At 48.6% G+C, this 16,218-nt stretch overlaps 1 protein-coding gene and 1 long non-coding RNA gene across 3 annotated transcripts; one reads left to right on the plus strand and one right to left on the minus strand.

Annotated features, from left to right (window-relative positions):
* Positions 1 to 3,645: 3,645 nt before the first annotated feature.
* On the minus strand, positions 3,646 to 5,006 carry LOC123049892 (uncharacterized). The gene is made up of 2 exons (XM_044472751.1): positions 4,670 to 5,006; positions 3,646 to 4,576 (listed from the first exon to the last, which is right to left on the minus strand). The coding sequence occupies exons 1-2, from the start codon at positions 4,920 to 4,922 to the stop codon at positions 3,795 to 3,797; spliced, it is 1,035 nt and encodes a 344-aa protein (XP_044328686.1). The 5' UTR covers positions 4,923 to 5,006; the 3' UTR covers positions 3,646 to 3,794.
* Positions 5,007 to 7,120: 2,114 nt separating this feature from the next.
* On the plus strand, positions 7,121 to 8,270 carry LOC123049893 (uncharacterized). Of its 2 annotated transcripts, XR_006423678.1 has the most exons (3): positions 7,121 to 7,370; positions 7,751 to 7,908; positions 8,222 to 8,270. It is a non-coding gene; the product is annotated as an uncharacterized lncRNA (long non-coding RNA). The 2 variants fall into 2 exon arrangements; XR_006423677.1 differs by having other exon boundaries at positions 7,751 to 8,270.
* Positions 8,271 to 16,218: the final 7,948 nt, after the last annotated feature.

Below are 16,218 nucleotides of genomic sequence, written 5' to 3' on the forward strand. Positions count from 1 at the left end.
CGTGAACATATGAATCCTGGTCTAGTTTTCCACATATAAACTACCATACTCTTTTGTTTACACACACTTCTATTTTCTGCAACTAGCAAACCTACTGAGATTGACAACCAATCCGTAGGAGAACCGAGATGGAATCCCAATCATGCTAGGAAGCGGAATCAGATTTAGTTGTGTAACAAGTAACAACTCCGAGGTGAAATTTCATCATCAACAGTTAAATGCCTTTGGTAGACCACATTGGCAGAAGATTACCTGCACCTTGTTTCTTGAATTAGGGGAATCGATTGCAGCTTCTACGTTAGGCACTATCTTCGATGTTGATCTACTTACCTTATCCACCTCCTTGGGATTCTTAAGAAAATTGAAAGGATTGAGCGGAAATGCTTGTGGATACGGAATTTAGAGACCCCTGGAAAGTCTTTGGTGACGTGGGACATGGTGTTTTGGCCCAAATTCAAGGGGGTTCAAGTGTCATTAACACAAGGATACATAATGAAGTTGTTTTAATGAAGCATCTCCATAAAGTTTTCAACAAGTTCAATATGCCGTAAGCTGGTTTGGGATTCTTATGATCATAACTTTGTGCCTCAGGCCACCACTCTTTGTGGCTCATTCTGATGGAGCAATGTGTTCAAGCTTGCACACAAGTATCGTCAAATTTCATGCCTGACTTACAAGCTGGGGATTCTGTTATGTTTTTGTAGGTGGAAAAACTAAAATAGAACCAGAGGCTTCTCTATAAGAGCGCAACCATTTTGAACAAGCAATCAAAAGGTTTGTTAAAAATATGCTCAATGGTAAATTTATTCCCTAATTGTCCATAAAACTCGGCATCGGGCGACAAAGTAAAACCAAAAAAATACAAAGAACATCGCTGAGAGATCCGCCACCAAACGAGAGATAGAATTTTAACAGTTGAATGTAAGAGCATCTCCAGCCGTTTGGCCCCCCCAGCGCACCCGGGGAACGGCTTTGGGCGTTTCCGCCGGCGGTTTTTTTGGCCTGGGGGGTCGAGTTTCCAACGGCGCCCCTAGGTTTCGGCCTCCAGATGCAACAAAATTCAAAGTTCACTTTCCCGCTACCAAAAAATGACACAAGTTCAGCGATGATCATGCCACAGGTCAGCGATCGAACATAGCCAAAGTCCAGTAATCAAAAGGGTAGGAACCATAGACATGGAACTCAAACGGGAGGCTCCTCTGTCGTAGGGCTGGCCGAGGTCGGTGTTGGCGTTGTGGGCACAGCTTTAGTGCTCAGCGTCGGTGTTGTGGGCACAACTTCAGTGCTCGGTGTCGGCGTCGGCTTAGGCATAGGCCTAGCCATGGGTGTGGGCGTAGGGGTAATGGTCGCCGCTGGTCCCGTCATCTAGTCCAAGATGAGGCCATGCTCTGCTAGGTACCATGCCTCCACCTGCTCGTCCATCATCGACATGTTTGCCCCCATCAGGAATGCCAGGTCGGTGTTCCTCTTCTTCGCGGCAACGTTGGTCCTAAGAAGGTCGAGCATGACGTCCTGCTTCATCATCAACGCCGACCACCTCGCCTCGGTTTTCTCCTCCCTCTTGGCGGCGTTGCCCTTGGCATCGACGATGCACTGTTCGATCGACGATTGCAGCCGTTCGGCAGCTGGTGCCGCGTCCCTCGCCGCCTTGGCTCTTTTGTTGCCATCAGGGCGCCCTTTTGCCGCCGCCGAGGCAGGCGCGTTCGGACTGTAGATACCTTCCTTGGCCTTGGCGAGAGCGAGCCGGCACTCTGTCCATTTCTCGTATGACTCGATCCTGGTGAACACATGAAGGAACTTGAACTCTTGGTCGTTGTTGTCCTGGCGAAACATGTCGAACATCTGAACCATCTCACAGTCGAAGAACAAGTGTCAGCGAACTGCACGGCGAAGAACTGGGCTGGCGAGTGATAGCCATACCTGACACTCGACATTGGCGCCGCTTTCCGGGCGAGCCATGACCTCCTCTTGAATCCCATGCCACTTGTTGCAGGCCTGCTGGATGGTCGCCCAATGGTTCGCCATGGCCTTCTCGCCGCGATCCATGTGGATGTTGGCGAAGTCGGGGTCGACCAATTTGCGCTCGTCGAACGTCGTCTTGATCCTTCTCCAGTACGTGTCAGCGTTCTCATTCGCGCCAGTGATCGGGTCGACGCTGACGGTCTTCCATGCTTTAGCGAGGCAATCATTTTCCTTGGCCGTCCACTTGACGTGAGGCTCGCCCGGCCTGGCATTTGCTGCCCGCTTCTTCTTTCTCCCTTTGGGCGCTGGCTCCGCCGGTTCTTCCTCCTACACCTCCTCCTCGGCGTCGTCGTGCTCGTCCTCCAAGTTGACAGCGGTGTCCAGCATTTTGCCTTGCGTGCGGAACCCGGTGCATGCAGCGGCGGCGACCGAGCCGCTCGTGATGATCTCGTCCATGTCGGCTTCGGTGCTGCTGAACTGTGGCGCCGAGCCCTTTGCGAAGGGTACGGCCCCACGGCGCACGCGAGTCTGAGTACGTCGGTGGCAAGTAGTTGTATTGGGCATTGAGGCCGGCGGTGAACGCGGGGGAAGGAGTGCGTAGGTCGGGGTTGAAGACGGGAGGGGACGCGCGCGGGTCGGGGTTGGAGACTGGGGGGGGCATGCGGGAAGGTGATGTTGGGGTTGAAGCCGCCATGCGGGAAGGTGATGTTGGGGTTGAAGCCGCCATGCGCGTCACCGTCGACGTAGCCAGGCAAGGGCGCGTACCCCCATAGTGGCGGCGAGAAGTTAGCCTTCGACGCGACGCTCTGCTGGCTCCCCCACGCGCCTTGTGGGCACTGGCCGGCTTGCTGAGGCGGAATGTTCGCCATCCCCGTGCGAGACGCCGCCTCCTGCTCCGCCGCTGCATCCCTGGCCTTCTTCATGTTGAGCCTATTCCGCCGATCGGTGGTGACCGCTGCACGGTGATCAACGTCGGCCTTCCACTGAGTGTTCGTCAAGCCCGGGGGCCTTGCCATCGGCGCCCTCGGCTTCCTTTGCTTTGCCTGGACGAAATCTGTGGCAAGGCGAGGGGGCGCATAATTCTTCGGCGGCATGGGGGCGGATCAGGGAGAATGGTGGGAGCGGCGGGGGAGAATGGGGTCGGCAATGGGAAAATGGAGGGAAAGGGAAAAGACGGTGGGAAAATCGGCTAGTGTCGCTGAACTACCGTATATATGAATCCCGGTCCAGTTTTCCACATATAAAGTACCGTACTCTTTTGTTTACACACACTTCTATTTTCTGCAACTAGCAAAGCTACTGAGGTTGACAACCAATCCATAGGAGAACCGAGATGGAATTCCAATCATGCTAGGAAAGCGGAATCAGATTCAGTTGTGTAACAAGTAACAACTCAGAGGTGGAATTACATCATCAACAGTTAAATGCCTTTGGTGGACCACATTGGTAGAAGATTACCTGCACCTTGCATCATCAACAGTTGTGTAACAAGTAACAAGTAACAACTCAGAGGTGAAATTGAACAAGCAACCAAAAGGTTTGTTAGGAAAAAATGCTCAATGATAAATTTATTCCCTAAAAGTCCATAAAACCCGGCATCAGGCGGCAAAGTCACCAAACGAGAGATAGAATTTCAACAGCTGAATGTAAAGTTTGAATCGATATTCTCGCCGGTGCAACAGATAATGCAAACGGACGCATACTATTTCTTGATAAAGTTACAAGTTCCAAACACATTAATGTATGTCCTTTGCTTATTTCTGTGTGTACTTGTCAACCATGCATGCATGCAGACATACACGGGCACTCGCCATATGCATGGCAGAAGCGTTTTACTTCTTGCACACGACACCTTTGCCGTCCATGCCGCTGGCGCAGGTGACACCAGCGAGCTCAGATAGCACCGCGGCACCGTCGTTTCCACGGCTGACTCCATAGCGCGCCACGCTGCAGTCGGCGGCGAACAGGCTGGAGGTGGTGAAGGTGGCATCTCCTCCCATGGTGGGCATGGAGGCCCTCACGTCGAAATGGTTGACGTAGTCGGAGCGGTACGTCTGTCCGACCACACCGTGGACGTCGTCGGTGAGCGCGTCGAACTTGAACGCCAGCTCGAGGTGCGCGAGGCAGTCATCGGCGGTGACACCGTAGCGGTGCACCCTCGATTCCTCCTCGGTGATGGGCACGGCGTTGGCCCTGACGCTGAACTTTCCGGCGACGGTGACGAGGACGCCGTTGGCCGCCTTGGTGCGGGTCACCGACAGCTCGGGCACGCGGCTGGACGTCCACTTGGCGCCTTCGATGAGGTCAGCGGGAAGGTAGACAGGCTCGCCGTCCAGGGTGATGTCCAGGTGCTCGACGGCGTCGTCCCAGGTGCCGGTCTTCCTGGCGCCGAGGTAGAGGCGGTGGCCGTCGAAGAGCACAGCGATGGCCTGGATCCAGGTGAAGTCCCGGGACATGCCACTGTGGCCGCTCTTGCCGATGAAGTGCGCGTTGATGTGAAGGTCGCGGTCGGAGACGACGCAGAAGTCGGCGTCCCTGCGTCCGTGGAAGTAGAAGGCGTTGCCGTCACCACCTATGAACCGCGGGTCGCCGCACGCCCCCGGGGTGTTGCAGACTGCACGAAGGCACGAACCAAAACCATTAACCAACAAAATCAACGTACGTAAGTAGCTCCATTGTTAAGACATGGCATCGATCCAGTGGTTACCGCAGACGGGTTTGCATGTGTTGCAGTCGGGGTAGCAGGACTGGGGGCAGTTGGCGGGGCAGTCCATGTTCCGGTTGAAACAGTAGGGGTTCTCCTTGCGGTTCTCGGTGCACTTGACCTTCATCGGCTTCGGCTTCGGCTTCGGGCCCTGGGCGTTGGGTGGCCGTGGCGTGGATTGCCCGGCGGCGGCCCCCGCGGCGGCAAGAAGGACGACAGCCGCTAAAGCCAGCACGACTCCCAAACGGCTCGCCATTGCGAGCGCCCTCACGCTGTCAGTTGTTACTATAGTGTTTTTTTTGCTGATGATTGATCGACTTGAATGGGTACGTTTGTATGCATGGTTCCTAGCAATTTATAGGCGATCGATCGATCGAGTTGGCATCTAGTATCTATCTGGTTGCTTCGTACATGGCGCTTGTCAACGCCGCTGCGTGCCGCTCGCTTGAAGTGGAAAAGCTTATACTTTGCGTGCATAGATGCATGCGTAGATGAAACTTTCAATTTATGCTACCTGTGCTAGCTACGTAACTCCGGGCTATACATGCATGTAAGTAAGTATGCATATGGAGTAGTACGTTGTGATCTATATAGTAAGCTTACATATCCTGGGAAGGAGTGTCCCAGGTTTTCGGGGCAAGATTGCCAGGATGTAGCTTAATCTTCAAGGAAAGAGGCTGCTAATGCATGTGATTACCAGCCTCCTAAAGGAAGCGATCGGAGCGTTTTGCCGTCCTTGAGTACTCTCTTCTGGCGTCGCCCCTGCTCGGGCGACTCGGGGGCCCCAAACCCTAGCTCCGTCGCCTCCCCTTTCTTCTCCCCTCCTCCTCGCCGCCGCCTGAGGCCGCCGCCGGGCAAGCCCGGGGTGTCGCCGAGGAAGGTGGCGGCGGGGCCCTGGCGCCCCTGCCTCTGCTGCGGGGGGCCGTGTTCCCTAGGGCGGCGGCCCTGGTCGGAGAGGCGTCACCGGCCCGGCGGCAGGCGGTGGCGCGGGCGTGGGCCGGCGTTCCTGGCCGTGTGGATGGTGGGTGCCCTGGTGGACGGGAGCCCTGGTGGCTCGCGGTGGCGCCAGATCTGGCCGCCCCTGCCCCCCTGTTTCGAGTGGTCCGCCCCGGACAGATCTGCCCGGCTCCTTTGCGGGCCGCCGGATCTTGCGTCGTGGGGGTGGTGGAGGCGAGGATTCGCAGACCGGGAGAAATTCCAGGCCGGCCTCGTCGGTCTTGGCGGCGGCGATGCTCGTGGCGCCGTTCCCCTCCCTGGAGGCGCCGTTCAGGTCAGATCCGTCACCCCCCATCCCTCTAGTCTCCCGGGTGAAAACCTCAACTCTGTTGGGCGGCGGCGGCGCCCTCGGCGTCGCGTCCTTCCTGAAGGCGCCGTTTTTGGGAGCTAGGTGGGCAGTGGGCTCCTCGGCGAAGTGGTGGGTGTGCAGCGGCGGCAGTAGCTGGTCTTCTTTGTCGGCGGCGAGTTCGTCAGCGGCTCAACGCCTACAGGGACACTGTGCTACTGCTCCTCCGTCCGTCCCGGCAGTTCTTCCTCATCCGTGTCCAGTCCGTGGGTGTTGGGTGGTGCTCTGCTCCTTGAGATCATTTCGTGGCTAGTCGGGTGAGCTAGGTTCCTTTCCAAATGCAGCCTGCCGGTGTCTTTCCTCCCAGGTTCTAGGGTGAACTGCTACACTGTCAACGGTTCGGCGCCTTCGAGCCAGGCGAGGAGACAGGGGTCTTCTTTGACAGTGGAGCTGGGAGGACATGGCAATCCGGGGCCGCTGGTGATTTGGCGACGGCGTGCCCTTCCTCGCCGTCCGTAATGCTGCTCCTGTGCTGACATTCTCCTTCTCCCTGGTGATTTGTATGCGATTGAGGACCTACATATCCCCGTGCTGCGTGCTTCCTTGTTCGATCCTTTAGCTGGGTGTGTGTGAGGCTTGTGTGCTGTTGTCCAGCGCCTCTGTATCTTGTCGTTTTTTCGCTTTCTTGTGTTGGTTTCGAGTTTGTAATCCTGGCCGGTTGATGGCTTTGTTAATTCAAAGCCGGGCTCTTCTGGAGCCTTCGTTCTAAAAAAAAGTACTCTCTTCTTCTTCTTTTTTCGAAAATGATCAAATCTATACCGATATTAATTACAGACTCTCTAAAAATTACCACGTTAATTAGAAATTATGAGTCGTTTATCTGATGGGGCCGAATTATTACGGTGTAGATTAATCCGGATAATTCGCGGCTGAAATTATGCTCAGTTTGGCCAAAGAAAATAAAGATCGGAAGGCCCATAGACACCGGAAACAAAAGCTGGCCCACAGTGCTTTCACGTTTTGTTGCAGGGCAATGCTTCATGTTTTATCCCTAAAAAAATGTACGGTTTTTTTTTTGCAGCTCAATGCTTTCACGCAAAATAGAAACAGAAGGATATATTATACCCGCAAAATAGGGCACGTTTCAATCTCTTTTCCTTGACCGCCTCCTCTCTTGCCGCTTACGTTAGGTACTCTCCACACTAGGGTCGAATCTTGCCGAGGACTTCCAATCTGACGAGGACTTCCAATCTGACGAGGCGCCTTCCAAGAAGAAAACCAATGATTCCTCTCCGTTCTCTATTTCTCATGCATCATAGCTGGCCTCGACATCGGACCTGTTCCAGGAATCATGCTACCACACCACCAACTTTCTCTCTCCAGCAGAGTTTGGCTTGGTCCTGGGCTCTTGGCGATCAACAAGTAACGCCATCAACTTTGTTGGATTGAGTTTGCTTGAGATTGCACAGCCCTCAATGGCTGATTAGGCCCTAGGATTGCTTGGAGATCGAAATAGAATTTATATATATGCTATAACTACGCTCATGTCTTGATTATTAGTAGTATCAATCTTATTGTATAAACATCCAATTATTTCTGTGAGAGCCAATATGTACGAGATATTGAAACAGTACTACTTTATTCAAATACAAGATTTGATGATTGTTGTGGTAGAGTAGAATGTCACACTAGCAGTTGATTTGATGAATTTTTCACGCCAAACTATAGGTGTGTAATCTTTATGGTGTCCCTAATCAAATCTGGAACATGCCCCCTCAATTGTGCATCCTTCACTGTCCTAGGAACGCCGCCGCTGCAGTTTCATATATCATACACTCCAGGCGGCACAACGCGATGGTGGTTTCAGATATCTTACAATCCAGGCGGGGCAATGTGCGATGGCGGTTCAGATGCCGCAGGAGACACATCAAGCATGGGTAGAAGCAAGGAGTGGCTGGGGGTAATGCTAGCGAGTAGTGTCTACTCTTCCTATTTGTTGGCCATAGTAATCCTCAATTAGTTTTAACTTCCTCTTTTTTTGTTAGGTGATTTCCTCTTTTTTTAATTATTTGGTAATACATGAGCCCGACCTGAACTATTGCATCCCAAAGTCTCGGTCACACAACCTTGATTGTTAGTTCCTTGCCCCTGATATTCTTAATGTCACTTAAGTTTATACAGAGCCATTACAGTTTTGAGAACTGCACTGAAACATCAATGATATAATTTGACTTATTTGTATGAGGATGACTTTTTCGTTGCTACTTTTGCAGGAGAGTTCTATTACCAGACCAGGCTAAGTGTCGTTCATATGATGTATGACATCAGGTTTGAGTTGGAAGCCGCAGTCGGAAATGGATACATGTCAGTTCACGTGCAAAGCTATTGTCAACAAAGGGAGGTCTCCGTGTCCCATGGGAAGCTCGAGAAGCTGGTGCCGACTCTATGGCAACAACTTGAATGGTGCAAGACATGTGGTAGACAAACAACGACCGGATGCTGACATGCCCATGTAGATGGTGCAGACATCGGCGAATTAAGACCACTGTGAGAAGAATCCTTCTAGGTTGTTGAACAAAACAGAGATGACATACTTTAGAATCTGCAGCCAACGACAGAATGCATCCAGGCCAGTGTGAGAAAAAAGATTGTCCTTTAGTTATTGGAATTGTTGTCCTTCTATGTTCATATCATCATTATATTAATTTAAGAATTTTGCGTTCCACTATGAATATAAAATGAACTAATGCAGTCACGACTCACGACACCTTATTTGCCCCCCTGCTATACACCTATATCAACATACATGCTTAAATACAGGGCACTGCCTATGGACATGAAAGCATGAAAAGTGCAAATACTAAACTACTTCGGGTCCATCTTACATATGCAAAATCATCTCAGGCATTCTCCTGTAGCTAGAATTTACTCAAGTTCTCTTTTTGTATTACCATTCAGCAAACCTCTATATTCGGTTACTCGCCTAACCAAGAGAATGAGGTACTATTTAGTTTAATGTTTATAAGAAAATCATAGTGTTTTTTATTATACAGGGAAACCATAAATTAAGAACCACCTCTGACACCCCCCTCACCACCCTAGGTCCGACTAACTCTGTCCTGGCTTCGCCTCTCCAGTCACTACAGCTCTCACCGTCGTTGTGTTCTTATATACGCGTCCATTGCATCAGAGACTCTAACCACAACATGTAGGCTAAGCTCGAGGATCCTTTTTTTTTTGTTTACAAAACTAGATATCTCATTGCAGTTATTTTATCTCTAAATAGGACCGAATTTTCTTTATTTTAATATAATTAAGTGTTGAACATTGGTTGCAATCTAAGCCAGCTCCAATCTTTTATCTTTTCAACAAATTGACTGCTATATCTATAGTTTGTTATTTCGAGATGGCAATTGAAGCTCTTTCTACCAACTCGGCTGCTACTATGTGCAGGCACTACACTTGCACATCATTCTGATAACTATTCGATGTGCGCGGGTAATTAATCTTGGATTTTAAAGGAATTAAATTATGAAAACAATCTGTGTATAATCTTACATATTTGAAGGATGTGAAAACTCATGAACAGTTGAACACATTCTCCTTTCTTTTACTCTTATTTCTCATGGCACATTGACTGAGGAAAAGCTATGTGGGGTGGTATATGGCAGTGTGGTTCAAGGTCAAGGATCATAGTGGAGAAGGAAGCAAACAGGTCAGCGTGGAGCTGCATGCATGCATACATAATTAGCTTAATTCGTCTTATAAGTTTTTATACTGATGGTTCCACTATATAATTAAAGTGCACCTACCATCATCTTGCCTCTATCCAAATTGCAAAGATTTATAGTTGATATGCGGGCTTGCATGCAACATAAAACTGGGTGATCCTTCGAAATTCGGAAGCAACACTATTGATTGTTTTCTTTTATTCAAATATTCTGTCTGACTACAGTCTCTTGATGTCTTCGTAGGTAGTTATGTTCAGTCTAATGTTTGGTAATTATTATGGCTGATCGGCACCATTCCGCCCTCAACTCGCTAATGTTTCAACTATTTTGTTATTTTGGGATCCTTTATATTTCTACAGTTTACAATCCAAATAATCATCATACAGATCGTACGTCCAACTTTGTGATTACACGAGTCATATTAACATGAACTTCATTTCAAGAGTCCCCCGTTTCATCTATGATTGAATATTACTGAAGTAATACGTAATCTTTGTATATTTTTTAAGGCTTGCTCTCGCATGCTCACTATGTAGTTTTTTTTTTCTCCACAAAGGAGTTTAGCTCATGACTATGTTGGCAAAAGGCAAATCCTCCGAAACCACGCATCCAGCTTAGTTGAGTTTAAAGTTTGCTGTCAAGCTGATGGAGTTTTCCCATACCTTCTTTTTGTTAAGAGTTATTTCATGTCTTTGTGTGATTGTGTCACACATAAAATGTACAGTTATGGGAGACAATTTTAAGGACATCGGCCAAGTCATTTACGATGTTCTAGATAAAGATTTTTATTTATGAAGTTCTTGATTTTTTTTAATGGGTACGCTCTGAGTAAATGTTCTATCTGAGCACACATATTGTACCATGGCACTCATTTTCTATTTCCTATAACACATAACAATGAACTTTCTATAATTGTTTTCATAAATTTGATTGAAAATGGTCATGTATGACTGCTTCAGGAACAGAACAATGATGTTATATATTGTAGATTGTTGATCCATCGGAGTGAAAACTGGAGCAAACAATTTAACTTCTGATGGACATTGGGTGCAAGTGGGTTCCATCTAACTAACCTGTCAAACCAGGAATTAATGTCCGTATATATGTATTTTGATCCATGTGACAAGTATTTTTTATTTCCCATAGGCGGCATTTTGAATGTCACTTGGCTCCGACGGACTACTGGACACTGTTAAATGTTTGTGCACATAAAGTTCGATTTGTACAAATATCAGGGAAGCTCTAATTAGTTCGTTCTTAAAATCTCTAGCCCGTGCAAGTGCACGGGTTGACGACTAGTCTATTATAAAGATTCACCGGAAATACAAAACATCTCAAACATAATAAAAATTACATCGAGGTCCATGGACCATTGAACGACCATTGCCGCCGCCAGAACCGGCCTGACCTTATTGATGGCAGCCAGTAAGTCTTTGTGGATGTGCCCCTAAGGATCAGCGCCCCGGAGCCGCATCCGTCTTCGTTGAATCCTTAAATAAATCTGAAGAACTTGACACCAAATATCACCGTTGCGTACGCACGACAAAAAAACCTAACCTCGTCGCTCCGCGGAGCTGGCAGGAATCTACGCTGGAGCTTCGTCTAATCCGTCCCAATGGGCGAACTTGAGGAGGATCGAAGCGCGGAAGACTGACTACAAGAAGAAGCGCCGCCATCCGTCAAAACGCCGCCCTACGAGGACTAAAACCCTACCTATCTACTAGCGGGACTCGGGGCACCAGAAATCCCCTCCGTGCCACCGACCTTCGGAGCGACAAGTGGAGGGACGACGAATTCACAGACTCGCTGATGATGATCGTGGGGAGGAAGGCTTTCCCTAGTCGTCTTGCGAGAGGGGAAAGGAAAATATCAGTTGAGTACTCTCTTGTCCTATTCATTTTGTTCCATCATTCGGCGGTCAATGCAGATGTGCAAATGCTTGTAAGCGAGGAAAAGGTTGCACGTCATTGAACAAGGAGCTCCTGTCTACGCACAAAGCCTGTAATAATATCGCCTACCGGACGGCCAAATAGCTTCGAATTTTTTTATTCCCATTTTTTATTTTATAGATTTTAAAACGAGAAACATTCAATATGGGCTAAATTCACATGCCAATTCAGATTTGTTAGTATCCATATGGAGAATTTGTCTTTTTTTTCTCCTCAACTTGTGTTTTGGATTTATATTTGAAATTTTATACTCCCTCTATTCAAAATTATTTGAAGTTTTCGCTTTGTCCCTAGTCAAATCTTTCTATACTGGATCAAAAATTTAAAATAACATGCTAATGCCTACAACATCACATATATAAAGATGAAAATCAAGGGCGGCACCATGAATCCAACCTTTCTTTCATGCCATGTACAAGTATATCGTCGAGACCATTTATTCCATACCTAGGGAGCGCATAGCGAGTGAATGCGCAGTGTAGCAATTACTAGGTTGGCACAATAAGGAGATTGCACTGTGATTTTATCATGTAAGTTGATTTTTTTATTTAACGGATTTAAAGATTCTCAAATAAACAATAACAGATTAAAGATATTTAGTAATGTTTAATGGAACTATAAAAGAGTTCACGAAGTTAAAAAATATTCGTGGGTTTTAGAAAATGTTCAAGAAAATAAAGTTTGACTCCAAGTATAGGAAGTTGATGCATATATGGGATAAAGGGAGCCATAAATTTTAATGCTATGGTTGGATTTTACGTCAATAAATTCTTAGTTGTTCTGGCTTTTTGCTAAAGGTTTCAATCATAAGTACATGTTGTCGATGGATTTTGTTACATGTTAGTATAGGCTTCTCTCACCACTAGTAGGAAAAGGGGCTTTTACCCCGGTTCATAAGGGCCTTTAGTCCCGATTCTGGAACCGGGACTAAAGGGTCGTTACTAATGCCCTAGACCTTTAGTCCCGGTTCTTACACGAACCGGGACTAAAGGCCGTCCACGTGGCCGGTGCGGGGAGCCCGGGCAGGAGGGCCTTTGGTCCCGGTTGGTGCCACCAACCGGGACCAATAGGCATCCACGCGTCAGCACCTGGCAGGAGCTGAGATTTTTTTTTTTGAAAGGGGGTGGTTTAGGGGTTTTGGGGGGTTAATTTAGGTGTTTCATATATTGTGTTAGCTAGCTAATTAATAGAGAGAAGTGTCCTCTCTTATCTCCGTGCTTGGTCGACGCTACGTACTATATACGTATGGAGAGGAGTAGACACGCTAGCTAGTAATCAAATGAAGGAAACAGAAGATCGTCATGAACATATGCATACAGAGAGAAGTGATATCGACCACCTCTCCTTCTCCGAGATATTGGTCGAACAACAAGTTCTCGTATATCTATCCGACACTACCGGCTACATATATACAATAATTATCTCTTACAATACAATCTCCTAATTATATTGTAGGAACACAGGGTCCACATAGTATTCTCCGTTTTCAGCGATCACGTGGTCAAGGAAGAATGCCGCCAATTCCTCTTGAATTCCTAGCATACGATCTTCTGCTAGGAGTTGATCCCGCTTCCGAAAAATCTAATTTGAAGAAGGGGGTCAATACATATATATATGAATAAATGAAACTCAACACAAATGATGGTAATAAAATAAAATTGTGAATATTATTGCTTACGCACTTCATATTGTTCTTCAGTGTAGCCCCGCTCACAGGTATGGTAGCGGATGGACTCGCAAACGTAGTATCCACAGTAATTATTCCCGGGTTGCTGCCACAACCACTTTACAAGAAATAGAGGTCAATCAAACTGATAAGCAAGCATGCTAAATGGTATTGATCAAACTAGCGCTTGAATCACTAGGAGATGCGCGGAACATGCTACTATAGTACTTACTTTCGGGTGTCTAAATTGCAGCTGGTTCGGCAGTCCCGGGGCTTTTGAGGTGAATTTTCTCCAAACCCTGCCAGACAAAGAAAACAATTACTTGATATCAGGAAATGAACAAAGTTGCTGATATGGTGGATAATGATCGATTTAACTTACTTCTGGAGCATTTGAGTCATGTTCGCATAGTCCTGGGGATCTTTTCGTCTCGAGTCTAAGACGGTTACTACTCCCGGCTCAAGCTTAATCTCTAGGAGAATATAGTGGAAGCTGCGCATGCATGCATAAGTCATCAATTACATTACCATAACCTGGACTAATAAGGGAAACCGAATATGCAGAAGACAGTAACACTCACTTGAAGTTGTAAGGAAAGAGTATTATATCTTTGTTTTGATTTAATACCAACGATTGTAGCAAGTTGGCCTCGGCTTCTTTGGGATGTTTTTCAACCGTATATGCATCTATGAGATTTGTGTTGATGAACCCAATATCACCGATTTGTCTTTTCTTCAATTCGGCGATCTTCAATCTGCATAATATAGTGAGGATAAGTATAAATACATGCAATGAAAGAGCTGACCTATATAGAGAGACTTAATGACAGAAGTAGTACTACTTACAGACAGTAGCAAGTGATCGTTGTTTTATCGAGGGACTTTAGATTGTAAAACTGGAAGAAATCCTCAAATGGAACATTCAGCAGTTCAATTCCAACGAGGTCATGCTCCGGTTTAACTCTCAGCGTCAAAGTACTCATCCCATCAGACTCTCTGCAGGTTTTCATGTACCAATCATGTAGTCTTCGCATCATCGTGCTTAGAGATCTGACATCTTTGACGAGAGGCTTCCCGTAATGGTATTTGTGGTTCGTCCACCTCCATGATTTCATAATGTACATCGTCGGGCAGGTAATCTCCAAGATTGCTATAACCGGGCACCATACCCGGATCATTAGCGACGATGTCTTTTGACACCTTGAGCGGGGGGCACGATTGGTTCGCTTGTTCGCCGAGCTGGGCAATTTTTTTCCCAGCTCGTCGTTCTTTCATCCTTTTATCACTGACAGTACTTCCCGACCGCTCCGCTTCGGCATATGCCTTTCCAAGAACGCGCTCATAGTTGCCTCTTGGCGGAGACTTTGGTGGTTTTGTCAGGGCAGCCAGAGTGCGCTTTGCTTTCACCGGATCTACCTTCTCCTCCGGAGGTGGATGTTTCTTTGCTTTGACCCCTTCAAAGAAGTTCTTCACTTCGGCTCGCACGATCTTCGCGTTCTCCTCCTCGGTCCTCTCATATGGTAACTTCTCTGGAGTCTTCAGAGAAGGACCGAATCTGTATTGCCTCCCGCCTCTGGCAGCTGTACTGCTAGACGCCGGCAGAGCAGACGGAGCGGCTGCGGCTGTCTTCTTTCCTTGCTTACGAGGCGGAGGAGAAGGACTACGACGCGCCGGAGCAGCCGCAGCGGCGGCGGGTCTCTTCCGCCCTTGCTGACGAGGCGGAGAAGGAGGAGGCTGGCTGCTCTGGCGCGCCGGCGCTGGCGGAGAAGGAGGCGGAGTGCCGCCACGCGCCGGAGAAGGAGGCTGAGTGCCCTGATCACTCGCCGGAGGAGGGGCGGAGGAGGAGGCGGAGTGCCCTTACTCGCCGGAGCCGTCCAGTTCGGAAGCTTGATGAGCTCCTTCCGCCATAGGCATGGAGTCTTCAGAGCTAAACCCAGCCGAGTCTCCCCTTCACCGGTAGGGTGGTCAAGCTGGAGGTCCTCAAATCCCTCCGTTATTTCATCCACCATCACCCTAGCATATCCTTCTGGAATCGGCCGGCAGTGGTAGGTTGCGCCGGGTTCAGTAGGTAAAACAGAGCCAACAGCCGCCTTGACTTTCAAGTTCTGCCATTCCGCCATAAGGTGGCAATGTTGAGACTCCGTGATAGCATCCACGGGGTAGCTAGGAGTAGCCGCATGCTCCAGCTGAGGCAGCTCGGTGGAAGCCACGCTGCTTCTACGCTGAGATGGCGGTGTAGCTTCGGGGGCAGTTTCGGCATCTCTATTGCCGTCTCGTTCCTCTAGCACTTGAACCCTTTCGTGCAGACGCTGAATTTGGATCTGCTCCACTTTTTTCCTCCTCTCCTGGGTTTTGTAACCGCCCGCGTCCGGAAAACCAGCCTTCCACGGAACGGAGCCTGGCGTGCCTCGTGTCCGTCCAGGGTGCTCAGGATTCCCGAGGGCCATTGTGAGCTCGTCGTTCTCTCTGTCTGGAACGAACGTCCCTTGCTGCGCTGCATCGATATAGTGCTTAAGCTTCTTGACGGGTATTGCAAGTTGCTCGTCCGTCCAACGACACCTCCCTGATACAGGGTCCAAGGTTCCGCCAGCCCCGAAGAACCAAGTCCGGCAACGGTCTGGCCAGTTCATTGTCTCTGGTTCGATCCCTTTATCAAGCAGATCCCTCTCAGACTTGGCCCACTTAGGCCGGGCTTTGAGGTAGCCACCTGACCCCGTGCGATGGTGAAGCTTCTTCTTCGCAGCATTCTTCTTGTTTGTCGCTGACATCTTCTTACTCTTTTCCGATGTCTTGTGGGCCACAAATGCGGGCCAGTGATCTCTGATCTTCTCATACCGGCCGACGAATTCTGGTGTCTCTTCTTTGTCGACAAAAGTTTTCAGCTCATTCTTCCACCTCCTGAATAGGTCTGCCATCTTCTTAAG

Source organism: Triticum aestivum, chromosome 2D, assembly GCF_018294505.1.
Source record: "Triticum aestivum cultivar Chinese Spring chromosome 2D, IWGSC CS RefSeq v2.1, whole genome shotgun sequence".
In the NCBI taxonomy this organism is placed as follows: domain Eukaryota; kingdom Viridiplantae; phylum Streptophyta; class Magnoliopsida; order Poales; family Poaceae; genus Triticum; species Triticum aestivum.